General features: G+C 56.3%; 7 protein-coding genes across 7 annotated transcripts; 3 read left to right on the forward strand and 4 right to left on the reverse strand.

Moving 5' to 3' along the window:
• Window positions 1-2,751: 2,751 nt before the first annotated feature.
• Window positions 2,752-3,744, forward strand: CH63R_00216 (Meiotically up-regulated 80 protein; the record flags this gene model as incomplete). Its single annotated transcript, XM_018295191.1, has 1 exon — window positions 2,752-3,744. One exon carries the CDS (start codon window positions 2,752-2,754, stop codon window positions 3,742-3,744), a length of 993 nt encoding a protein of 330 aa, XP_018163553.1.
• A 2,224-nt stretch (window positions 3,745-5,968) lies between these two features.
• CH63R_00217 (Nefa-interacting nuclear protein) lies at window positions 5,969-6,895 on the forward strand (the record flags this gene model as incomplete). The annotated part of the gene is made up of 2 exons (XM_018295192.1): window positions 5,969-6,227; window positions 6,318-6,895. The coding sequence occupies 2 exons, from the start codon at window positions 5,969-5,971 to the stop codon at window positions 6,893-6,895; spliced, it is 837 nt and encodes a 278-aa protein (XP_018163554.1).
• A 536-nt stretch (window positions 6,896-7,431) lies between these two features.
• Window positions 7,432-8,964, reverse strand: CH63R_00218 (Tim complex component tim54; the record flags this gene model as incomplete). Its single annotated transcript, XM_018295193.1, has 2 exons — window positions 7,432-8,868; window positions 8,935-8,964. 2 exons carry the CDS (start codon window positions 8,962-8,964, stop codon window positions 7,432-7,434), a joined length of 1,467 nt encoding a protein of 488 aa, XP_018163555.1.
• Window positions 8,965-12,459: 3,495 nt separating this feature from the next.
• Window positions 12,460-14,608, forward strand: CH63R_00219 (Serine/threonine-protein kinase cot-1; the record flags this gene model as incomplete). Its single annotated transcript, XM_018295194.1, has 4 exons — window positions 12,460-13,151; window positions 13,211-13,711; window positions 13,762-14,235; window positions 14,293-14,608. The coding sequence occupies 4 exons, from the start codon at window positions 12,460-12,462 to the stop codon at window positions 14,606-14,608; spliced, it is 1,983 nt and encodes a 660-aa protein (XP_018163556.1).
• Window positions 14,609-15,530: 922 nt separating this feature from the next.
• Window positions 15,531-16,253, reverse strand: CH63R_00220 (Splicing factor 3A subunit 2; the record flags this gene model as incomplete). The annotated part of the gene is made up of 1 exon (XM_018295195.1): window positions 15,531-16,253. One exon carries the CDS (start codon window positions 16,251-16,253, stop codon window positions 15,531-15,533), a length of 723 nt encoding a protein of 240 aa, XP_018163557.1.
• Window positions 16,254-17,292: 1,039 nt separating this feature from the next.
• CH63R_00221 (Archaeal flagellin n-terminal-like domain-containing protein) lies at window positions 17,293-18,629 on the reverse strand (the record flags this gene model as incomplete). The annotated part of the gene is made up of 6 exons (XM_018295196.1): window positions 17,293-17,519; window positions 17,580-17,747; window positions 17,806-17,866; window positions 17,920-18,162; window positions 18,263-18,508; window positions 18,600-18,629. The coding sequence occupies 6 exons, from the start codon at window positions 18,627-18,629 to the stop codon at window positions 17,293-17,295; spliced, it is 975 nt and encodes a 324-aa protein (XP_018163558.1).
• Window positions 18,630-20,218: 1,589 nt separating this feature from the next.
• On the reverse strand, window positions 20,219-21,927 carry CH63R_00222 (glycosyl hydrolase family 43; the record flags this gene model as incomplete). Its single annotated transcript, XM_018295197.1, has 2 exons — window positions 20,219-21,280; window positions 21,376-21,927. The coding sequence occupies 2 exons, from the start codon at window positions 21,925-21,927 to the stop codon at window positions 20,219-20,221; spliced, it is 1,614 nt and encodes a 537-aa protein (XP_018163559.1).
• Between the last annotated feature and the right edge of the window lie 3,146 nt (window positions 21,928-25,073).

Raw genomic sequence — 25,073 nt, forward strand, 5'->3', positions numbered from 1 at the left:
TGGCTTTGGAGCGGCCCACCCATCCAAGAGTGCTTTCAATGACCATCACACAGAGCAGGGCAGGGTGAGGCCCAGGTCAGGCCAATGAGCAGCAAGTTCCCAGTCTCCGACTTTTTTCGAGGAAGCGGTGTCGAGGAGCGGAGTATCAAGGAAGGGGGGGAAGACTAAAATAAAATAAAAACACACTCGCCAAACCAAAACTGCCTGCATCCTTCCCATCTCTCTTTGACGAGGTCCAATCCGCGGAGAGGGCGCTGGACTGAGACCCACACCCTCAGTCCTCCATCTTCCGCCTTTTTCTTAGTCTAAGTAGAGCCCCCCCTGTCCTGTCCTAAAACGGGTCGTGGGTACGTTCTCCCATCCAGATGACGAAGTACTCCCGTACCTTCTTTTTTAGCGTGTGGTGGTCCAGTCTGAGCCGGTCACCCTGTCGTCTCCACAAGACCCGCCGGTTCTTTTTTGTCAATTTTTTTTCTTCCTTTCGATTTTCTATTGCATGGTGATTTTCCACCTCAATGACCCATGGACCACCCCCCAGGTTCCAATTCCAAACCAACGCCGACCCGACCGAAGTAAGCCGGGCAGGCGTCCGACAACAACTGCCAGCCAGACTCGCATCGGTCGCACCCTCCCCAGTCTCAATCCCAGTCGCCAGTGCGTCCAAATTCAAGTCAGGAGGGCGGGCACATGGATGAATCGACTTTGCGGCCACCGAGGTGTCCCGTTCCTAGAGGCGTTGATGATGATGTACTGCACTCGGTGGGAAACGTTCCCAGAGAACTGAGGGACGATGGGTGAGCAGTGCGCCTAGAGACTGATAATTCCGTAGTTTATTGATTTAACACTTACCTCATTCTTACTGGCGTCTCAAAAATGGTCCTGCAGTGTGAGAGGAGTCGAGGTATTTTCTCACACTTTCGTCGCTCTTTCCCTCTCTTGCTCCTGCTTCCGCACTGCACTCACCTGCTACTGGTCCCTTCCCTTTTGGTCTGGTCCATCCCCAAGTTCCCGCCAGAGGTGACCCACTTCGCTGTCGGGCTTTCCTCCTGCCTGTCACTGTCACTGACTTGTCCCAAAGTACCGACCTACCCTTCATCGCTGCACAGTTACCTACTTGCCCTGCTTCAAAGGTACCTCGCCCGCTGCTTGTGCCCACCCGCCGCTACGAACCGCTGTACTCCCTACCCTCCCACCCACCCATCCCTCACTTCACTCACTGCACTTCGCCCTCCCGGTCTCCTCCTTTCGCCTCCATTCACACGCACGCCGCCATCATTCCTCTCCACTTTACATCCTCACCCCCATCCCCGTCCTCTCTCTCCCCATCTCCATCCCATCCATCCCAACCCGTCCCATCCATTTCACTCCTCGAAATTCTTCTTTTCCGACCCTGTTCTTCCCCTTCCTCTCCTCTCCCCAAATCCTCTCTTCCTCTCTCTCCTTCGTCCCCCCCAAACCACGAATCCGCCGCATCCCGACGAAATCCATCGTCCTCGACTTTGCTCGATTCTCCAAACCAAGTCGTCGACTATCTAGGATTCAGGTTTCCCTCCCCCTTCCACGCGACAACCAGCCGATTCGATTCGACTCGCGTTGCCCTAATCACCTCGCCCGATCACGATCACGATCACGATCACGTCGAGCCATACACCTCTGTTCAGCTTGAGACAGAAACACGGGTTTACTGCTCTGAGCCCTCCGAGAAAACATCGTCCGAATACCACTACGGGAACACCGTCCTTTCACCTTCGCGCGTACCTGTCAAAATTCCCTTGATTTTTCCTTTCCTTTCCCAAGGTAAGCCTACTGTCCCGTTGCCCGTCCCCAGCCCAATCACAAAGGTTTTGCCAAAGGTCTGGTACACAAACTTCACTCGACTCCTCCGCCCAACGCTGGCTCAAAACCAACCAACACCGGCTGGCTGCCCGGCTCTAAAATGATGCACCCGAAATTCACGATCGGTTCAGCAACCCAGTCCGCCCTTGCGTACCAAGGTTTTTTGCCTCGCCGACACCAAAACCAAGCAGCGTCGGGTTGTTTCCTCGGCGCCCGGTGCGCTGGAGCAACCTGGCACTTGCTGCTGCATTGGCTCTCCACAGGGGACACCCTTCCCTGGAGCCATTGTCCGTGTCACCTTCCAGCAATTCCACACTCCAACACCGGGCCGTCATTACTTGACGCATCATTCGACGAAGCTTGTGTATCAGACTCAGGCACAGACTGTGAAAGTTTTCCTGTCTCTGGGTCACTGTCACTAACTGTTCATCACCCAAGATAACAGCTGCGGCTTTTCTTTTCCACGACCTTCTTCGTCCCGTGTCGAGCGGTCCTTGGATCTTGCCCAGACGCCCCAACGACCATCCTCCGTTTAAGCATCCCAATTTTCGAGCCAGTCATCGCAGTATCTTTTCACACGCAGGCATTCACGCTCTCCTGGAGGTTCCTGAGTGTTGTCCACGACCGCCACACGCGCCGCGACTTTTTCTCTTGTCTACAATCATTTTTAGACTTCCGCCTCTCGTAGTCGACACGATCACACCTTGATGGCTATTTGCAGTTACTAAGGGCTCGTGTCATCATCCCCCTCCTCACCACCCCGGACGCCTCGTCTTCTTCGGCCTGGGACATCACCGCTAGCACGTCGCGGTCCGCTCCCTACTGCTAAGTGTTCCCTCCGAGCGCCTCGAGCATTCTCTCCTCCGACAAAGGTCCTCTTACGGTCTTCGTCGGACTCTTCTCAATACCGCCAACATGCCTGGAGGTGTCTGTGCCGTCCTCGACTACGAGGTCGACCAAATGGCCGAGTTCGTTGCCGAGATGGCAACCCGCGTCGTTATGCCTCTATCGACCACGGCTGTTACCCCCCCTTTCCGCAAGTTTGTCTCGCAGATCCTCTCATCTACGAGACTGCCTAAGAGTACCATTCTTCTGGGAATGAACTACCTCGCGAAACGTGTCAACACGCTCAAGCAGAACAACCCTTCGTACACGGTACCCGAGGGTCAGGTCTGGCGAATGTTGACGGTCTCGCTGCTGCTCGGCAGCAAGTTCTTGGACGACAACACCTTTCAGAACCGTTCCTGGTCTGAGGTGAGCGGCATCCCCGTCGCCGAGCTCAACGCTCTGGAACATGAGTGGTTGGAGCAGTCTGGCTGGTGTCTGTATGTCAACTTGGATTACAGCGCGGACTACAAGGCTTGGCTCACCAGCTGGGACGACTGGAAGGTCCTCAAGGACCAGGCTACAGCCAGGGCCAACCGCGAGAGGCATGTCCCCGCCATCGACACCAATATCAACCGGTACGGCGGTCGATCCGCCTACCATACGTTTGTTCAGCAGCAGGCGGCTGAGTACGAGCGCTATGAGGCCATCAAGCGCAACGAGCTGGCCCATCAGCAGGCATACGGCAACTGGAACTGGCAGTCTGCCCCGCTTACCCCACCGGACTCTGGTTATGGCACTCCCGAGTATATCAACTCTGCTACGTCGGCCAACGCCCGGTACAACGATTGGTTTTCACAGGCAGCTGCCAGCGCCCAGTGGAACAATCGATACCAGCAGCCTACTCATGGTTACTACGGACACCGCCACAATCAGCAGGCCTTCTCTGGACACTATAACTACTCGCAAAACATGTGGGAGCACGGTGTCGCAGAGTGCAGTTGTGCGAACTGCGTCGGGCCCGCGGTCAAGCCGCCTGCTTACTTTGCACACCCCGGCTTCGGTCAGCCCGTCATGGGCTGAATTCATTTCGATACCCGGCGGGACCCATCACCGCCCTATGAAACTGGAAGGGAACTTGTTATCGGAAAAGTTTGGGAGGCCTAGCGTCACAGGAGACGCAGGCTTTGTTTTTTTTTCTGGCATGACGATACATTTGCATTCTTCAGATACCCTCTCACGACGAGAAACCGAAAGAAGCGGTTATTTGACCGAATGGTCCCCACGTCGACATTCGACTTTACGACGCACGGGCACACGGGCTTACTTCGATGCCACCGACTCACTACACACACTCCGTCTCGACACTTTTCTTTGGAGGAAGGTGTCGAGTCCCGCTGTGTCAGTGGCGGACGATCGATGCGGCGGCCGCGGCCCTTAATGACATATTTCTTTAATTCTTTTCCACCCCTTGGTATACGGATAAATCCCATCATTGGAGTTTGGTGGTCGGCCACTGCGATTCCCCCTGGAGTTCTGCGATAGATTCCGTGGCAAGTGTGTTTTTGGTGAGGATGAGAGTGATGTGCGTTTTTGCGAAGAGAGGCGTGTCGGTTTCCTTTCCGACGTTCGACGAATGGTTACGACATTTTCAGTCCAGAACGACATGGTCAACATCAACGACGTCTTTGAATGGTGGTACAATCATATTCATAACGTCTGACCACGGATTCGATCGACACGACCCTCGAAACGTCCAAACACCTGTCCTTGCTATCTCTTTTGTGGCACGTTTTGGAGTTCCCCCTGTTACTGTTATTCGTCCTGTCTCGGCACAATACCAGTTTTCCTTCTTCAGTTGAGACGGGAATCTGTTCTTGCACTCGGCCTCTGCCAACGAGCTGGACATAGTCCGGACGTCATTGGCCTGCCGCGTCGGCGCGAAGAAAAGAAAAAAAGACAAGTTGCAAGCAGCTTTTGTGAAGGGTGCATACGGATCATGTTTATCCTTACCGGCTGGCTATGCACAGGCATATGTTTTGTTTCGCGAGAATGGACAAAAAAATTGGTCTCACATGGAGAGGTGTTCTGCATCATGTTCACTGGCCAAAATAGGAGGTTTTCCTCCAGTAAAGGGGCCGGAGTTTCTTCACTTTGTTATTTGGCACCTTGTATGGTTGGCAGGCTGATCTCGTTGTTGGAACCCAGCGTTATTGAGAAATCCCGGGTTGACGCTGTCGCCACCTTTTCATGACATTCTTAGACGTTTATTTTTTATCTTTCCCTTCATCGCGAGTTGGACGCATTCATTAGACCGTTGTGGTCATGGAGTTGAGATGACGTTTGAGGAGGGTAATGTGGTCTCTAGTCCTGATGGAGCTGACGAAGGATTGTGGTGTTTACAAGGTCACATTGAGGAAAGGTAGTCCTGGCTGGGATTGGCGCAAGCCTCTACCATTGTATGCTCGGCAGTGGCTGTTATAGGGGCACAATCCCCGTGTCTGAGAGCGGATTGTGTTCTTGTCAATCAAAAGGGGCTTGGCATATGATTCTCAGTAAGGACGAAATTGGAAAGGAAAAGTAAGGATGACGAGCGGTATGCTCACGAGGCTACATACATCACATGCGCAGTCCTGGAAGAGAATGGTAGAGAAAGTTGTCCTAGATAACCAGACAAAACCCCACAAAATACATGAAGAATGACAAATCTGACCATTAGTCGAGACGTGACGTTGAACGGGAGAACTGATGGGGAAGACTGACGTGGGTTGTGGATGAGACCGAAGCGACGCCTGTGATAAGAAAAGTCAAGCGGAGAGGGAGTGATCAATACTCGAGGACATGCTGTGAAAGCAAGTGTCGCGGTGGTCCTTGGTGAAAGAGCACTGTCAACTGGGCGCGGGCCGTTTCCTCAAAGTGCTCCACCCCTTGTCATTGGTCGACCTCTCAACTTCCACTCTACACCTCAATGCAACGTCAGTCGGCGGATCTCACCCACACACCTTGTTCACCGAGCAATTGGGGACTAGTACACGGCATCTCATCCTTCTAGTTTGCGATTAATACCGCAACAGGTGACAGCTTCGCAACGGGCGAGTGTGTGTGAGAGAGAGTGTGTGTGCGTGTATGTGTGTACCGCTTCCATATTCACCGGCAGACGCCCAACGCTCGAATCTCATCCCACCTCTTCAGCGGTAGGGAGAAGGAGAGAAGAAAGCAGGGAGGGGAACAGTGTGCAAAAGAGCGAAAGGGTGGAGCAGATAACACCGAAAAAGCAACCACAGGCTGAAGCGAGGTCGTTGGATTGATGTCGCGTTTCGTGTCGGCGGGCGCGATCAACGCCGAGACGGGCGAGGTCGTCGTCGCAGAGGAGACGAAGAAGGGAGATGATGGTGTCGGCGGCGCTGCTGCTGCTGCCGCTTCTGCCGTCGAGCCGCGAAAGAACGCCGAGTGGGAGATTGTGCAGAGGGAGCTCGAGGCGGAGAGGAAGAGGAGGGAGGAGGCGCGGCTCAAGAGCGTTGAGGGCGGCGAAAGGAGTCTGTACGACGTTTTGCAGGCGAACAAGGGTGCGTTTTTTTCTCTCTTCTCTTTCATTTCTGTTGTTGCGGTGCTCGGCGTGAGGTGAGTGGGAACCGGAACTGACATGAGATCGACAGCCGCGAAACAGGCCGCGTTCGAGGAGGCCAACAAAATCAAGAACCAGTTCCGGGCGCTCGACGACGACGAGATCGATTTCCTCGACGAGGTGCGCGCGGCGAAGCGGGCGGAGGAGGAGAGGGTGAGGCGGGAGACGGAGGAGGGGCTCGCTGCGTTCCGGAGGGCGCAGGGCGGCGGCGTGAACCTGAAGAGGCCTGGCGGGGGGGATGTCGGGGACGGGGACGGAGGTCAGGGCGGGACCGGCGCTTCTGCTGTTGCGGCGGCGGCTGTCGATTCGGGAGCGGGAGGAGAGGGAGACGGGGTAGGAGGGGAAGAGGAGTGGGCTGTTGGGCCGAGGAAGCGGAGGAGAAGGGAGAGGGAGAGGGGGTTTGGGGTGAAGAGAGGACGGTCTGGGGATGGAGTAGAGGGGGTGAACACGACGACGACAACGACGACAGAGGAGAAGGGGGCGGATGGGGAGAAGGCCCAGAGCAGCGGCGAGGAGAAGAGTGGCGTCGTCAAGGCCAACCCGTCGCCGCCGCCGACGAAGGGCAAGTTGAGTCTCGTGGCGTATGGCTCCGACTCGGACGATGACTAAGGCAATCGGACCGCGGAGGTTCGTCCCCGGAGATGGCCCGGAACAGATGGCGATTCTGCATGAAGAGCCGGCTGAGCGAGACACCCACGCAGCAGATTGACGTCTCTCGGACGGATAAAAGTGAAGAAGGAACGAAGAAAGGGGGGTTTTTTTTCCTTTAAAAAAAAAAGGAGGAAAAAGCAGAGAAGATGCAAAAAAAAAAAACCCAAGAGGAGTGTGATAGTAATATTCGTGACAAGTTGAGGCCGAGTGAACCTTTTTCCCGGCCCCAACAGACCTGGTCTATGATGGGCTCCCCAGGTCCCGCGTGCCCCCCTCTGTCCGTTTGCGGCAGCACACGAGCTTACTAGGAGCTAGAATTACAATATGTTTTCAAAAACCCGCCGCGTCTTCATGCGGCCGGGGTATAGTTGTACAATCCCTTCTCGCCTCTCTCTGTCTCCCTCTCTCCCACTCTCTCCCACTCTGTGCCCCTCTGTGCCCTCTCTCTCTCCCTCGTCTTTCTTCTCCTTATGACACAGAAGTCAACGGCAGACTCACTCATCAATCTCGCCGACGTTGGGACCCTTGCGCTTGTCCCCCTTGATGGCATTCCATCCCCAGTGGCCCAGCGACCTCAGGCTGCCCTTGATCCAGCCCTCGACCTCCTCTTCTGGCACGACGATGTGCCGCGCGCGCTCCTCGTCCTCGGGGCGGATCTCGAAGCGGCGCATGCGCGAGGCGATGCGCGGGTCGACGACGACGGGCGACGTCCAGATGCGCTCCTTGGTCCGCTCCTCCTCGTCGTCTGAGGCGGGCGCCTCGGCGGCCTCCTTCCACACGCTTTTGACCCAGTTGCCCTCCTCGTGCTCGAGGGCGCGTTGCTGCTCGTAGGGCTGATCCGGGTGCTGCTGGGACGACGGGCCGTCGTCGCGCCACTCGCGCGAGGCGGCGAAGCAGGCGGCGGCGACCTGGCGGCCGATGTCGTCGGCGAGGCGGCGGCGGTTGAGGAAGCGCTGCATGCGGGTGAAGGTACCGGCGAAGCCGAGGAGGTGCGGGAAGGGGATGGCGTCGGAGGGGGAGAACTCGGCGGGGATGTGGAGGGGGAGGTGGGAGGTCGGGTAGTCGAGGGTGGTGTTGTAGGGGACCGGTTGGGGAGGGCGGTCGGGCTTGTTCTCCTCTTTGGGGGGTTCTTCATCCTTCTTCTTTTCTTCCGACGCGGCGCCCTCCTCCGTCCCAGAAGCAGCACCAGGAGCAGCGGTAGCAGGTGTCGCCGTCGTATTTTCGGTGCCCTCGGCGGCGTCGGGTTTCGAGGGCTCCTCGGGCTTGGGCGGCGGGTCAAGGGGGCCGAGCCAGCCCTCGTGCAGGCCGCGGACGTACTCCTTCCACGTGTGCCTTCCGATGACGATGTCGCCGCCGGGGCCTTCGTACTCGGGGATGCCGTTCTTCTGGCGCAGAGCGTCGCGGATGTTCTCCTCGGTGGGCAGCAGCTCGACGTCGGGCCTCTCCTCGCGGCTCCTGCGGCGGCGGATCTTCTCGGCGACGGCGGCGCGGACGTCGCCCTGGCGGCGGCCCTGGACGAACTCCCAGTCGAGGCCGGAGGCGGCGAGGATGGGCTTGATGTACTCGAGGAAGTGGTCCTGGGCGACGCGCAGGCCGTCGCCGGGGGGCGCCTCGAGGAGGACGGTGAGCTTGCGCGGCAGCTGGGACGGGTGGGCGAGGGGCTCCTGTGCGAGGGGCGCGACGGCGCGGGCCCAACGGGCGGTTGCGCGGTTCTTCTCACGCTTGTCGTAGATGATGGCGGCGGAGATGGCGCCCGTCAGGGAGAGGAAGATCATCCAGTTGCGCGAGGGGAGGCGCTTGGGCGGGCCACGGAGACCCATCATCTGCCAGACGGGGTTCGGTTTCGCGGCCTTGTAACCTTCGGCGGGGTTTGCGGCAGTGGTCGTGGTCGTGGTCGTGGTAGAGGGAGTCGGACTCGGGGCTGCGGCCGCCTGGTAGAGGATCGATGTTAGTACGGGGGGGGACTTGACTCTTGATGGCATCGCGACTTTGCTCACCTCGGGCGGCGTCGGTTTGGTGTCTGCCATGGTTTCGTGTGTAGACCAGATAGGTGTGTATGGGGTGTTGCAGAGGATCAACAGGCGTGAATGGAGCACCGCACAGAGGATGCACCCGAGAGGTCGGTCGCTCACAATGCTCGTATCGTAGCTGGGAATGAGGTTTTTGGAAATTTTATCGTTTGGTCGCGATAAGAGCTTCGCTGAATTATCGGATCTAGCCGTCCCTAAGCGGTATAGCGCGGACGCACGCTCTGACCGCCTACTGAATACGGCTAAGGGTCACCCGCTGCCAGGCTTCTCCGACAGCTGTCAGCTTGTCACTCAATCAGTCACCTAGCCAGCATTTAACATCTGTCTTTGGCTGTATGCACCTTTTGATATGCAATATCCGTAAACGGGAACAAACAGGTGGGAACGCCAGCTACGTCTGGCTTTCGATATGAGAGGCATCGACGAGCTTCGATCAAGCCTTCCGCCGCTCTAGAGTTTGTGTCTATTACCATTTGAACCCAGTCAGCCCTGCCAGTTAATTAACTCGGAGTTTTTACACCGGAACGCTTATCCACGTGGGAGTGATTGAAGTCGATGGTCTGGCGATCCTGGGCCTGACGGCAGATCCATAATGCGTGATCGACTCCTGGAAAGCCGCGAGGGCAGTTGCATTGCTGAAGGGATGCTTGTTTCTGTGCCCCCCCGTGGCCCGTGGCCCGCGGCTCGTGGCCTATGAGGCAGCGATGGCAGCGAGCCTGGAGACCGCCCATGGATCACTGGGCAACTTCTGACACAGGCACAGGGCGTCACCTGAGCCGCACGCCGTCTTGAACTGCGAAGCTTCGTCATCCCGTTGAAAGTGCATGGTGTGGCGGTGCTAATGGTCTCCCTCGTCTCCCGCGTTCCGTCAACGCCCATGCGCCATACGAGCTTTGGGTGAATCCTGTGCGAGCTCAACCATGAGCCATGTGCCCTCGAAGGTTGATGTGATGCAGAGAGGCAGATGCAGCTACATCGTAGGTGAGCTGCAGCCTACCGCGGCGTTCCAGAGCCAGGACACGCCATGCAGAAGGACAGAGCGTGCAGCGATGCCATGTGCCATGTGCCACAGATCAAGCTTGTGCCGTGGCGGGTGCAACGACCCGTATTCGGCGGGCATGAAGTTGTGCGGTACGAAGAGCTATTCATCCAAGATGGATGCGAGCATCACGGTACAGTCGTGCCAGGCGAACCACGCGGTTGGAGGTAAACACGGTTGGGAGTGTATTCTCGGTGGAATGTCGAGACGATGTTGCACAGGGAGAGTTGAAAAGCCAATCGGGGGACACGGGGCGGATGACAGTATCAACATTCTTTTGTTGCACCTGACGATGCAGAGTTGTCGGTCTCATCTTAAGTGGAGGCCGCGTCCGGATAGTGAGTGTGGTGTGTGTGTGTGTGTAGCCCTTGGGATGCGGTGGTTGATTCAGAGTTCCTAAGGTGAGCGAGTTGAATGACACGACTTTGCTCGTCTACAGATACCTAAGTACCTGTAGGTACCTGGTAGGTAGAAACCAGAGGAGGCATTGAATAGGTTGAGTTTGGTGACTAACAGCTACACGGCGCGCTCCAAGCTTGAAGAGTCGGTGAAGAGGGGCCGCCGAGGGGCAGCAGAAGGCAGGACGGACGGAGGTCAGGCTAAGCGAGTTCCAAGGGTGAAGATGAAGTCCCTGAACCACAATATTTTGCAGTGGTCCCAATGCTTGCTACACTCAAGCAAGGTACCTACCTACCTGCCTACCAATGGATACAGGCGTGGTATGCGAATGTACAGGTGTACTTGGCATAATAGTCCTTGCCCCTCCTTCCTCGTCAACAATGGTCTTTGGCCCCGCAGCCCCTGTGGATCCTACAGGGTAGCAGCAGCAGCAGCGATGACGGAGAAGGAGGAAGAAGGAAAGAAGGACAGGACTGTCTGTACCTACCTAGGTAGGCAAGATACATACATACCTGGCTGCCCTCGCATGTTGAAGAACGCTCGGTCATCCACCTAGGTGCTCTGCAACAGGAGCTATATCATCCGACATAAAAGAAACACCCACACACAAAAGACCGATTGGTGTTTTTCATCCTGCGCGCAAGGCAGCTCGTAGGGCGGGCCGGGTCACGGCCTTCGGGTGGAGGAGACAGCGGCGGAGGAACATTCCCAGTGGATGGGCGCAACTTGGAGCCCCACATCAACGGTGATCGGCCACTCACAACCCGCCCTCTTCTCGAATCTCAGGGGTAGCCGGGGTCCAGCGACGTCTCTGCGGTCCCTGGATCCCCTCAATGGAGAGAGCACAGAGGGACCACGCAGAGGGACGGAGGGATAGACGGAGGTACGTACGCATGTACAAGGGTACTTCCACCTCCTGTGTCCCTCCACCTTCCCCGCCCACACACAAGCAGGTCTCCTCTGACCGACAATGACCTGGCCGAATCCTCCCACTCAACTCGACACAAGCATTGGCATTGGCCTGGAACCCCCTCGACCGCCTCCTTGTTTGTCCCTTGCCATCCGCCTGTCAACGGCGAGTCTCGTCTCTTGTCGTCGTCGTCGTCGTCGTCAAGTTCAACCACCCTAAACAACGGCAGAACCAGCACAAGCCGGTCTCGTGACCTCGACGTCTCCCTCTCTTTTCAGTTCTCTGCATCTTGGCCGGTTGTTCTTTTTTTGTCTCCCTGCCTCGCTCAAGCCACGAGGTTGCCTCATCCCGCCGCATTGCAAACCCGACGATCTGTCAGACTGCTAAGCTACCTTGGGCTGCTGCCACTTACCTAGCTAGCTTCGTCCGGCAGTCTCTTCTCCGCTGTCGTTGGTTGTTGGCACTGGGGAATATTTACCCCCTTATTAAAGCCTGAGCCTGAGCCTGGAGCCCCTCTCCGCCACCTTTTTGCGCCTTATCGACAAATCCTCTTCCCTTCTCCCCCCCTTTCGTCAGTGAAGGAAAACCAACCACCGGCTGGTTTTCGATTCTTCGTCTACTTCTTCTTCATCATCTCCAAACCAATTCTTCCCTCCCGTAAGAATCACCAAGTAAGCTTCGTTGTCCACCGTCACTCCCTGCTGTTTGCATGAGCTCTGTTCCATCTTCCTACCTAGGGGCACACACACTTACGCTTCTTCATCAAAGGCTCGGTGGGTTTGCGAGGACCTCCCATCCACCCACCCGCCCACCGCAATCTATTCTTCCTCGACAACGCACCGGGGGACGCCCCCAATCCATCCAACCATCCGCCTTGACCCTGCGCACCGCACCGCGGCTGCGACCTTGCCTCCTCCTTTGCAGCCTCCCCGCCGTCGAGCAGCAGCAGCAGCAGCAGCAGTAGCAGCAGACAGTGGCAGCAGTAGCAACAATAGCACTCGACTCGCTGCCTCACTCCCACGGTCCGCTCGTACATAGCACGCTGTCAATTAAACTGCCACTTTGCTAGTCGCCCGCACAGCCCGCGCAGCATCCCTACCCGCACACGCCGTGGCCCCTCCCGAGTCAGGACGAAACCTTTACAATGGAGGGCAACAATAATCGTCTCTACCTCAACATTGGGAACAACAACGACCGTTTGGCTCCCGGCGGCGATCGACAATTTCCCACCACGCCCTCCACCTTCCCCCAGCCTGTCTTCCCTCATCAAGGCCAGCACCAACAGCAGGCCGGCATGCAGCATCAGCAGCAACAGCAACAACAACAGCACCAGCACCAACAGCAACAACATCCGCCTCAGCAGCAGCAACAGCCCTACGCTACCGGTTACGCCCCCTCTGGTTACTTCATGCCGAACCAGCAGCAGCAGCAAGGCCAGTACCCTCCTCAGGGTCACGGGGACTACAATGCTGCCTATCAGCCTCGCTCGAACACGCCCGGCACCAACGATCCGAACGTCGGCCTCGCTCACCAATTCTCCCACCAGAACCTAGGCGGCGCTGCACGGGCATCGCCATACGGCTCTCGCGGCCCCTCGCCCGGCCAGCGACCTCGCACTGCCGGTGCTTCGGGACAGCCGCCCTCGGGTTATGGACACTATGCAACGCCTCCGATGCCCACCCAGTCCGCAGCGCCCGTCGAGGCTTTCGCCCCGGCCCCTGAGCGCCTCTACGAGAAGTATGGCCCCAATGCCAACAACAACCAGAAGAAATGTACCCAGTTGGCGTCCGACTTCTTCAAGGACAGCGTCAAGCGCGCCAGGGAACGCAACCAGAGGTGAGTGATGGAGTACGCCGTCCGTCGACCGCAACATGCTGACCATGCCCTTCGTACAGGCAGAGCGAGATGGAAGTCAAGCTCTCTGAGCCTGGCCAGAGCCAGCAGCGACGCGAGCAGATCTGGTCTACCGCCGGCCGCAAGGAGGGTCAATATCTGCGATTCCTGCGAACCAAGGACAAGCCCGAGAACTACAACACCATCAAGATCATCGGCAAGGGCGCGTTCGGCGAGGTCAAGTTGGTGCAAAAGAAGAACGACGGCAAGGTCTACGCCATGAAGTCCCTGATCAAGACGGAGATGTTCAAGAAGGACCAGCTCGCCCATGTCCGTTCCGAGAGAGATATCCTGGCCGAGTCCGACAGTCCTTGGGTCGTCAAGCTTTTTACCACTTTCCAGGACTCTTACTTCCTGTACATGTTGATGGAGTTCTTGCCCGGTGGTGACTTGATGACCATGCTTATCAAGTACGAGATCTTCTCCGAGGACATCACGCGGTTCTACATTGCAGAAATCGTTTTGGCGATCGAAGCCGTCCATAAGCTGGGCTTCATCCATCGGTGGGTTGACATTCCCACAAATCGCGAGGTGCTGGAGCTGACACCCGTAGTGACATCAAACCCGACAACATTCTGCTGGACCGCGGAGGTCATGTCAAACTGACTGATTTCGGTCTGTCTACCGGCTTCAACCGTCTACACGACAACAACTACTACCAGCAGCTGCTGCAAGGCCGTTCCAACAGACCGCGCGACCGTAACTCTGTCGCCATCGACCAGATCAACCTCACCGTCAGCAACCGATCTCAAATCAACGACTGGCGCCGGTCGAGGAGATTGATGGCCTACTCTACCGTCGGAACGCCCGACTACATCGCCCCGGAGATCTTTACGGGACACGGCTACACTTTCGACTGCGATTGGTGGTCACTGGGTACCATCATGTTCGAATGCTTGGTCGGATGGCCGCCCTTCTGTGCCGAGGACAGCCACGACACGTACCGCAAGATTGTCAACTGGAGACAGACCCTGTACTTCCCTGACGATATCCAGCTTGGCGTGGAGGCCGAGAACCTGATCAGAAGGTAAGCCAGACCCCCCCCCGTACTCTCGTTCTCTTGAAAAACTGACAAAAGTCGTAGCTTGATCTGCAACACCGAGAACCGTCTCGGCCGAGGGGGCGCCCACGAAATCAAGCAGCACTCGTTCTTTAGAGGCGTCGAGTTTGACAGCCTGCGTCGTATTAGGGCACCTTTCGAGCCCCGTCTGACTTCGGCCATCGATACCACCTACTTCCCGACCGACGAGATTGACCAGACTGACAACGCGACCATCCTCAAGGCGCAGGCCGTCCAGAATGCCCGCCAGGGCGTGCCTGCGGTTGTCGAAGAGTCTCCCGAAATGAGCCTGCCCTTTATTGGATATACCTTTAAGCGTTTCGACAACAACTTCCGATAGGCGCAATATTCGCATCACCCTGGCAGCCAGCTCTGCACTGCGTGCGCCCTTCCATCCGAGGAGCGGCTGCTTGGGCGGGCAAAGCGGGGTGTGGAGGAACGGAGGAGCACAAGGCAATGTCTCGCTGACCACTGCATTTTGCTTACTGCCGATCCAATACACCAAATTCTTGTTACCAAGACTTGCATTTATCGTTTTTGTTTTCAATCACTGCATACAGGGCGTTGATACGCATCAAGACACACAAAACTCGCACACATCATGTAGATGGAAGAGGCGGACAGGGGATGTGCCTCGGGGAGGCCTTCTTTGAGAGGGTCGACGGATGCCTAGAGCTTGCATTCTCACGAGAAGGACGGGTAGGAGTTGCGAGGAGACGAAATGAGGGCGGGCACCAGATCTAGTAGTAATGCCGGATCTACAGGTCACGGATGCTGTTGTGAATTTAGGAGACAGGAGGACGACTGGCAACAGTATCAAGGTGAAGACGAAATGTAACCGAAACGATGCAATTGAGAACAAAACCCTACGTGCTGACATTGTAATTGTATTTGCGTGCAACTTTCTTGAGGTTCATGTCAGCCCATCTGTATGTATCCCTGGAGGGTTAATGAGCAAGCATCCTTACATTTCCCATGACCCGCGCCAAAACGCCGTGATATCTTTCCTAAAGGTGCCTTGTGGCGTGTGTTGGGTGCGACGATCGTTTAACCGCATAGCCCACGCAGCTCGCGAGCTGAAGCTGGTGATTGCTGGGACCTGGCCGGGACACTATGCCCTTCTCCTCGTGCCAGCCGAGTCCCCCGTCAACGTGTTCTTGGCCATTGCCATGCGCCAACACCAATGCATCCTCATGACGTGAAAATTCAATTGAAAATCCGCGAAGCTCGAGTAAAATTTCCCCCCCCCAATCACGCGGACCTCACCTCCTCGTGCCCGGCGCGGCGACGTACCTCTCCTCACGCTCCGACATGAACATGACCTGCAGCCAGTACTCCTTGGCGTCCGGGTCCCAGAAGCTGAACTGCTTGTCGTCGCGCTTGTCAAGCTCGCGAGCGGGGATCTTGAAGCCGCACGTCTCGTAGGGCTCGGCGGCGACGAGGAGGTACTGGAAGTTCTTGTCGGGCTCCTCGATGCGCTGGGTGAAGGCGTTCATGACCTGCCACTTGGGCTCGACGTCGGGCGCGATGTCCGGGTACTGCAGCTGGAAGAGCAGGCCCTGCTGGCGCGTGACGGGGTCGCGGACCTTTGTGATCTTGTAGCCGGGGCGGCCGATCTTGATGACGTTGCGGCGGATGCCGGCGCCGCCGAAGCCGGCGCCGGAGACGCCCATGGGCAGGCCCGTGGCCGGGTCGATGTTCTGCTTCCCCTCCTTCTGTTCGCGGGCGGCGCGGCGGGCGAGGTTGGTCTGGTGCTTCTTGCCCTGGGTGTGGGCGAGGTAGGAGCCGTCGTTCTGGTGGACAGTGAGGCAGAGGCGGCACTCGAAGGAGCCGACGTGGTTCTTGAAGAAGTAGGGGTCCTTGTCGAGGTCGATGGTCTCGAGGGCGAGCTTGCGGAGGCGCTCGCGGCGGTCGGCGTTGGTGGCCGAGAAGGAGGCGACGCCGCCGCCGCCGAACTTGGAGCCGGCGCGGTTCTGGTAGTCCATCTTTTCGGGCTGGGCTGGGCTTGTCTCGTTGGCTGTTTGTGTTTTTGGGTGGTTGTGTCTGCTATTGTTCGCCCTGAGTGTTGTTGTTTCTTTTGAAGGGGAGGAGCAGGTGGACCTGTGTTTCGGTGGGAGGTCGGATTGTGGGAGGGGGTGGGTGGGTGGAAGGCTGGTCTTGGATGGAAAATGCGATTGAAGCTGCTTGGGGAGAGTCGCGAAATGCACAGGGTTCACCTCGGTGAGGAAACGCACCGGCACCAAGATGTTCCGATGGGGAGTGGGCCGTGCACTAGTCCACAGCTCTCGGTGAGCTCGGTCAGCCCCGTTTGTTCACGACTTCACAAGCGCTTCCCGGAACAAGCAAACTAACAACTGCACGCCTTCAGCACATCAACAAACAACCTACCCCCCCGTCTCAGACGCCGCAATCTGTTTCTCTGCTTCCATCTTTTTATTCGATTAGAGGCCTGGGTATTACAACAATCCAGGGGGCGTGGCGCAATGGTAGCGCTTCTGATTCCAGTCCAGAAGGTTGTCCGTTCGAGTCGGGTCGTCCTCATTCTTTTGCTGTTTTTGAGGCCTGATGAGTTTCAGGAGTTCGGATCTGCATCCTCATGATTCTTGATGACTCTGGCGGGATAGCTAGCCCCATGGAAGGGTTACACAGTCCGTTGAACGCTATTCGAGCCATGACGGGAACATGTCTGGCTATGGCAGCTGGCCCCTTTTAATTATGTGAATCGGCAAATGAAGCTTCCGGGTTCCGAAATTGATCCCACGATATTGGTTGACGGGATGTCCATGTCCCAAAATACGTAGCAGACTCGGCAGGAATGCCATAACATTGCCGAAGACAATAGTGATGAAGATGAACGAACATATCAGGTAATTCATCTGCCAAGACAAATAACTACACTCTTTTACTTCTTTTGAAGGTGGCATTAAGAAACTAGAGCAAGATCTTCGAGAAAATCGCAACCTCCAACCTCCCTGGAGACAACCCAGACCAGTCCACCCAGCCATGGTGGAGTCAGGCGACTGACTATACGCGGCTCACCTCTTCGGCCTTTTTGTTCGAATCATGCGAGGAGGATGTTACGCGGGATGTGGAGAGGGTTTCTTCTTTCCCTGTGGTGAGGCCCTCGGATGTGGCGTTGCTCTTGGCTGGCCGAGAGTCATTTACATTCTGCCAAAGGCGGAGATAGGGGCGGAGGGATGGCAGTATGCTGACGATCAAGCCTATGTGACCGTCCAAGACTGCCAGTAACTCTGAGAAATGGTATTAGCTTCGTCGGGAGCGGCCAGCGGGTAGTGTGACAGTTGGCTTACGGCCTGTGTTGAGGGCTGGCACTTCGGTGAAGACGGCTTGGACTATGAACCACCTCGAGAGGGTGATGAGGATGTTGACTAGGCCGATGCTGAAGGTGACGCTGGCACTGATCTTCTGCGCTTTCGACATGTTCAGCTTGCTGATATAGACGAGCGGGAGGATGAAGACTGGGTTTCCGTCAGCGAGTCATCTAAAAGACGATATGCGGGCTGGGGCGAGGCTCACTGAAGACGTCGGAGCTGAAGTGGAGAGCCCAGCCGAGGTTATCGTTGACTACCCAACACCGCTGAGGGCAGGTTGCGGTGTACGACCTTGGGGAAGTGATTAGCAACGGCGAACAAGGGCCAACGAAACACGGAGAGAATAGGGGGACAGAGAGTACCAGTAGCAACCCCACTTGCAGTAGAATAAAATCATGCACATGGTCGTGATGAAGCCGGCAGCACAGTAAGCCACGAGGCATAACAGCGAGGCCCTGATCTTGGTAGAGCCTCTGCCGAATATTTCGTAGTACAGAGCGAGGAGGGTGCCCTTGTTGAAGTATTGCTCAAAGTAAAATGGGAAGTACAGGAAGTAGAGCGTCTGTCACGCCAACTCGTCAGCTCGTTCACGTCGCGCCTCCAGAGGGGATGAGCAGGGTAGACAGTGGCAGACAAGCAGTCAGGCAGGCCACATCACATACCCTGTAAACGTAGACCGACTCCGCTTCCGTGGCCACCCAGTTGGTCATCTTGAAGTCGATGTCCGGCTCGTAGACGCCGCGGAGGTACAGCGTGATGTCGACGGCGTTCAGGGAGACGCCGGCGGCGAAGGCCGCGGCGATGAAGGCATCGCTGAGCACGAAGCCCGCTTTGAGGTGGAATATTCGCAGGTTGATCCGCGCGATGATGAGGCATAACGCAATGGTGATGAACAACCACTCGACGGCCTGGTGATGAGGGTGAAGTGGTTAGTTCAAGCCATGATGAGCCCCGGATGCACAAGAAGATTGTCAAAAAGAAGGAACTGTAAATACATACAATTAGCGCCTCTGCCGAAATGCCTCTCATCTTCTACCGGATGGCCGATGAAGGCTCGAGATTCAGACTGTCGTAGTAGCGTGTGATGAACAGGGGGATTTTGTTTCTTTACATATGTAAAAAAACAAAAAGGCAAAAACTCTGCGGACGCAAGATCCTGGATCAGAGTTTAGACGGAAAGGAAGCCGTCAGAAACGACGACTCGCCTCCCGAAGGCTTCGTGTAACCCATTTAAAGAGAGGGTTGCGCCAACACTTGCGTGCTTGCCCATTGCTCGTGGCTTTTGCCTCCGCATGGAGGACATCGGAAAGTTCGATCATCGCGCATCGGACGGCGCTAGGCTGGAAGCATACGGCGATGGTACTATCGAGGCCAGCCACTGAGCCATTGTGCGGTAGATTTTGCGGCCAGCAGGGAGCGTTTGGACCGGGGCCTCTTGAAAGAGGGCATGTCGGGCATGGCTGGGCGCTCTAGACTATCGGGAGAATGTGAGACAAGACGCCGCCCTCCCCGCTCCTCCCCCCTCAATGAGTCGTTAGGGAGCCCCATCATGGTCTGCTTCAAGTCATGAAGCTTGCAAATAGCGAGATCCATCATCCGCTAGTGCCGACTCTTGTCTGGTTCTGAGCGGCCTACGTTCGTCTCTCGCCTGGTGTATGCCCGCCGCGGGTGGTACATCGGGAGCCACGATGAATGAAGAGCTGACTTGGGCAGCAAGGTCGACGACCGCCAAAGGACAGCCAAGATAGCCAGCGCTTTGTTCAACTTTGTGTCAGACCTGCCTACGCATTCGGGGGGAGGAGGAGGGGGGAGGACTCGAACACGGAAATGATGAATGCGGTGGTGGCAGACACCAGTAAGCCCAGGATTCTGTGGCGATCAGCCGGTCATCGTAATTGGGCTGTTACCACACAGCTGGACCCGAGAACATGGGCAGGAATGAAGCTAGAATCGTGCTTCCATTCTCTTTCGTGCGCAAGGAATGGCCCGGGCTATGGCACCGTCCAACCCGGATACCCGTTCCTCGGGAAGGGAAGGGCGGTACGTGAGATCACTTTACGCGGGGCCTGGACTTTAGAAGCTTCCATTTGTACGACAACCCGCATGCTGCTTCTGTGGCAACCGTTGTTGCAGTGGAGACGTCTTTGGAAGTGCGGCTGGTGTTGGACAGGTTGTGTAAAGACTGCGCTGCCAGAAGGGTTGTTATGACTAGCGGCCCGGAATGTTTGACGGATGTCTCGTGTCTGATGATGCCCCTCCTTTTCGGTTCTTACTGGGTTGGGTATGGCAGATTAAAAAGTTCAGAAATGAATATTTGGCAAGCTCGTCAAATGATTTCACTTGTTCCTTTTTTTAGTCAAGGGGGGGAACCTATAATATATAACGAGAGATATCGAGACATCTGAGACGCAGAGCTTGCAGAAACGTTGGACATCTTCCACAAAGGGTTTGCACGTCGAAAGTGTGAGGGGCTGGTCTTGAGCAAGAGATTCCCAGCATGGCCTATCAGATGACGAGGGAGTTTGAGCATGGAACCACCTCAAACAAGAAACGTTTGCCTCTGCTTGGGGGTAAATCATATCGTTCAATTTGATTATCCCAAGCTTGCTTTGGAGGCCCTACTCGACCAACTCGAGCGTAAACTCCTTCACAAGGACCGAACCGCCCAGGGACTTGGTAGCATAGTTGAAGACGGCGAAGCGGAACGCCAAGAAGTACTGCCATCTGTTGTGGCACCAATAATCGGGCCCCAGCTGCGTGAAGTTCTCTCCGTCGGTGGAGTAGAGCAGCTGGGCCGGGTTGTGCGCCTCGACGCCGAAGGTCGGGTGCAGGTCCGCGACGATGCGCAGGTAGATGTCCGAGGTCCCGTCAGCGGCCCCGGACAGGTCGATGCTGCACCCGCTCGCCGTGGCCACGACGGTGCCGTTGGAGGTGGTTTGCCAGCCGGCGCTCTCGGGCGCGAGGACGTCGTGGACGGCAACGAGCTTCAGGGAGCCGCCCTCCTTGCGGAGACCGATGTAGGCCGACTCGTCGCGGAAGATGGAGACGCCGGCCACGTCGCCGTCCGCCATGTTGCCGACGTTCAGGCGGAACGTGCCGCTGCTCTTCGGGCCCAGGATGCGGTGGGCGAGGGTGTTGCGCGCGCTGTAGAGGTCGTCGGTGACGGTCGCCGTGCGGAGCGTCAGGCCGCCGGCGCCCAGCTCCCAGGCCGAGTTGTCGGGGTTGTGGTTGAACGCCCACTCGGGGGAGAGCCCGGGGCCGGCGAAGCTGTCCGTGTACTCGCCGGCGGCGTCGACCGTCTTGTCGGTCTGGACGGGCATCGGGTACGTCTTGCCCCAGCCGCCGGCCTCGTCCGTCACGATGTGCGGCCATCCCTCCTCGTCCCAGGTCAGCGGCGCGAGGACCGGGATGCGGCCGCTGGGATACGCGTCCAGGAAGGACATGTACCACCAGTCGCCGTCGGGGGTGTCCACGATGCCGCCTTGGTGCGGCGTCCCCGAGTGGGGAATCGGCGAGGCCATCCTGTCGAGGACTGTGCGGTCGGTGTACGGCCCCCACGGGCTGTCTGCCTTCAGCACATGTTGGCCGTCGGCGGGCTTCGTCAGCCAGATGTAGTAGCTTGAGCCGATGTGATAGAAGCGGGCGCCTTCCAGATATCGTACGGGGTCAACCCAAACAACCTAGGCCGGCAAGGCCGTCAGCAAAACAATAGAAACAAAATAAAAATAATAGGCTTCTACCAGGGCCGTCGGCAGGAGATCGGGGGCAGTGGTACCTCGTTCCTGACCGGCTTCAGTCCGTCGGGAGAAAGCTGGGCAACGCTGATGTTGTACCTCCCATATGCCACGTACATGGTGTCGTCGTCGTCGACCAACACTCCCAAGTCATAGAAACACTCGTCGATGGGCGGCTGCGCAGTCCATGGCCCGGCCGGGTCGCTAGCCGTGAAGATCCAGGTCTTCATCTCTCCGGACTGGATGCAGCCATACCAGTAGAAGAGGCCGTTGCTCTCGCGGTACTGCAGACTGCTTGCCCAGATACCACCGACGTAGGCGCGCGACGTGCCGTTCAGGTAATACTCGTCTCCGAAGATGAGTTCGGGGACCGAGTTCCCGACAAACTCCCAGTCGACGAGGTTGTAGCTCTTCAGCACAGGAGCGCCGGGGGAGTAGTGCATCGTCGAAGCCGTGTAGTAGTACGTGTCGTTGACGCGGATGACCTCGAGGTCGGCCAAGTCCTGCCACAGGACCGGGTTTGAGAAGGTTTGCTGCGCTACGGCCAAGGTGACCGCGGCCATCGGCAGGACTGATGACAGGTGCAGCTTCATGTTTTGTGAGTCCCGTAACCCTAAACAGATGAATACATCGCAGCTTCTTCACCAGGACTTCCTTCTCCGAGCCCCTCTCTTTATACCCATAACAGGCTGCTCCGGCTTGATGACATGAAGATGCTCGGGTTTCTCGCCAACCTCGGATATTCCCCTCGTCATCAACACGAATCTGCAGGAACGGGAATCCAGCGCCAAGTTGAACTGGCTTGCGCACAAATAAGGCGCCGTTGCGAGTGCCGAGCCTGGGCTCAAGGACGAGTTTCAATTGGTGCGCAAGACCTGGAGGGGGTGGTTGATCTGGAGGCGGCTAAAGGTGGAGGAGGTTGGGGATGTAACCGATTGTATGCAGCGTGCGGAGAAGGGGTAGGGGAAATCCCGTTGCGATCGACAGTCAAGGGGAAGATTATCGGCATGTTGCATTCACGACATGCCCATAGTCGATGAATTACAAACCGAGCGTAGTTGTGTAACCTCAAGCTGCTTGTCCATCAACTGGTACCGTGGAGTTTGATTGGACCACCCCAAAATGGTAGTGGCATAGCTGTACATCCGTTATACGAACCTAAAGGATGTTTGAATGGCCTCAGAACCAAGTTTGATTAAGATACTCTGGAACAAGCTGACTTCCTCTTTTGTTGACCGTTGACTGCTGAATTGTCAATTAATTATTCATCCAAACTCCAAGTGTTTCAACCGCCAACCAACCGCATTCACACATAGGCCTAAATCAAAATACCTTGGCAGCAACAGAGAGTCTCGTACTTTGCAGCTGTATCATACTCTCAGCCTCTGAATCTCTTCATCAACCGACCAGTCAGGAGCCTTTATCAGTCTTTTTTCTGAAGCCATAAAACATCGTCTTAAGACACAAACAGATTCGGACTTATAGGCTACCCAGACATCTTACTCGAAGGCTTTGGTCTTTTTGTGGGATGACCAATCACTACCGGTGTGTTGTGAGCACTGACAACCCAACCAAGTCGTAGAAATAGCAGTTGTGGTTTCGACTGTCGATACCACCAAATGACAGCAAACTATACGTTTGCACGGCCTGGTTAGAGCCCTGAGTAGCATCGTCAAACCCCTCAGAACTGTGTAGAGTAGCGGTAAACTGGTAGTTTGTGACAACACATATAATCAAACGTCAGTGAGAGGCCTAAAACCACCAAAGTTTGGAGCTGGGTTGGTCACTGGAGCAAGTCTTGATGGCCAAAAGATCGTATCAAAATTGACTCGGAGGCTGCAGCCACAGGCCTGAACCACGGCGGTGCACCGGCTTCATACGATTTTTTGTTTTCGAATGCGGGAAAAGAATACCCAGACCATTGGCAGTTCTTCGTTTCGAGGGTGCAAAGCGGCGGAAGTTGGGTTGGAAGCATAACAATAAAGAACTAAGCTGGCCTTGGTTCTAGCATCGGTCATGTGTTGTTTACGTCATGTGTCAGGGAGGCCTGCAAATACACTTTCCGTAGCGGAACTTACAGAGTCATTCACAGAAAGTATCGCTTGAGAACAGGATAACTAAAAGGGGAACCGGACTCTGTCCGATGGTGTAATAATTGGGGGGGGTCATACCATTGCTGCTCATTTCTCTAAGTTGGGCCTGATTACTAGTCAGACCCATCGCTTGGTAGACATTGAAGAAAGGCAATAGTCGCCTCGGGCAACGTGACACGATAAACGAACAACTTCCGGCGCAGGGAGTGTTCTGCCGGACATAAAGCTTGGTTACCATTGCCACCCGAAGACATCCTCAAAATAGCATCGACCGCGCGGTGACTTTGTGAAACCACGAGAACATTCCTGTAGGAGACAAGACACTTGACAGCAACATGCTGGTTAAATAAATGCAATGTAATATCAGGATGAATGGTCAGGTGCAGAATGAGGAATCCCGATGCGCTCATGCCTACGTTTGGCCCCTTTCTGGTCCATACGAGGTTACATTGCCCCTTAGCAACCGTTCGTTTAGGGTACCAAAGCCGCGGAGACGTGGTCCCGGTACCGGCGAGCACCGCCTCTCCTATTGTACATAGATACTTGGTCGGGGGAATCCAGGGCACTTGGGCAGGGTGGCTTGGGTTGGGGTGAATGTGGAGGTCTCCCCGGCTCCTCATGCAAAGTCTGGGCTGGCCGAACGATGACGATCCGGGCAGATCCCGGAAGACGCCTCTGATCAGTTCCAAGAGGCCACAATATCAATACAGAGATCAGTCTTGTGAAATCGATCATAATCCAAGAGAGCCATGTGTGAGATCAGCAACGTTTAACGGCCATACCTTTGAGCCTTCGCCCACGAGCGCCTCGTTCTCGGGATGGGACAGGCGTTCGGACGACACAGTGGGGGCTGCGCGTCAGTTGAATGAGGCTCAAACTTAGATTGATTACCCCGGCTATAAGTGCCGTGGTATATGACGCGGTCGTCAGCATCCACGGGTGGACAACCCCCGACCAACAACATTCTCTCCCCTATCCCTTCTCTTTTCAGGAGACTTTTGGCTAGGAAAACATTGTCTTTTTGGTTTCTTTCAGTCATTCAAGGTATCCGCGTCATCAATAGTCACCTGCATGAATTTTGGTTCGGTTTTGGCCGAACCTTTTGAAGATGCCAATGCTCGGCCATCGCAAAATCCAGGGCATCATTGGTAGGTCAAGGACGACCACGTCATTAGATTGAAGTTAATATCAGGTTGAGGAGCTTGAGTGCGGCCAAATTGAACGTCCCAAAATATTGTCAAAACCCCCCGCCCCCCAACAGCCCGAGGTGTACGAGCAAGGGTCTCCCCAGACCTGACAGCCAACACGAGTCAATAAGGTGCCCTCCAATCCCCAGAGTTTTAGGTTTGACTTCTTGGATTGCTAGGACTGTGATCATGCCCGAGTCTGCCGAGGGCCCAACTCCATGGCTCAGAAATCTCGCTTCGCCCCTGGGCTCTCCCCCCAAAGAAAGCAGCTTCGTAGCATTCACCCGGCAGTGAGAAGGAAAGCAGGCTGGATGAAGACGCAGACGCCCCTCACACAGCCCCGTCCAGCCCCGTCCAGCCCCTAAGCCCCTATACCCCACAAACATCCTGCCCGGTGACCAGCGGTCTCGGCGGAATCATGGGCGTTTCTAAGTTACGAACTGTTGGCTCCATCTTCTC

Source organism: Colletotrichum higginsianum, chromosome 1 (assembly GCF_001672515.1).
Source record: "Colletotrichum higginsianum IMI 349063 chromosome 1, whole genome shotgun sequence".
Taxonomy (NCBI): domain Eukaryota; kingdom Fungi; phylum Ascomycota; class Sordariomycetes; order Glomerellales; family Glomerellaceae; genus Colletotrichum; species Colletotrichum higginsianum.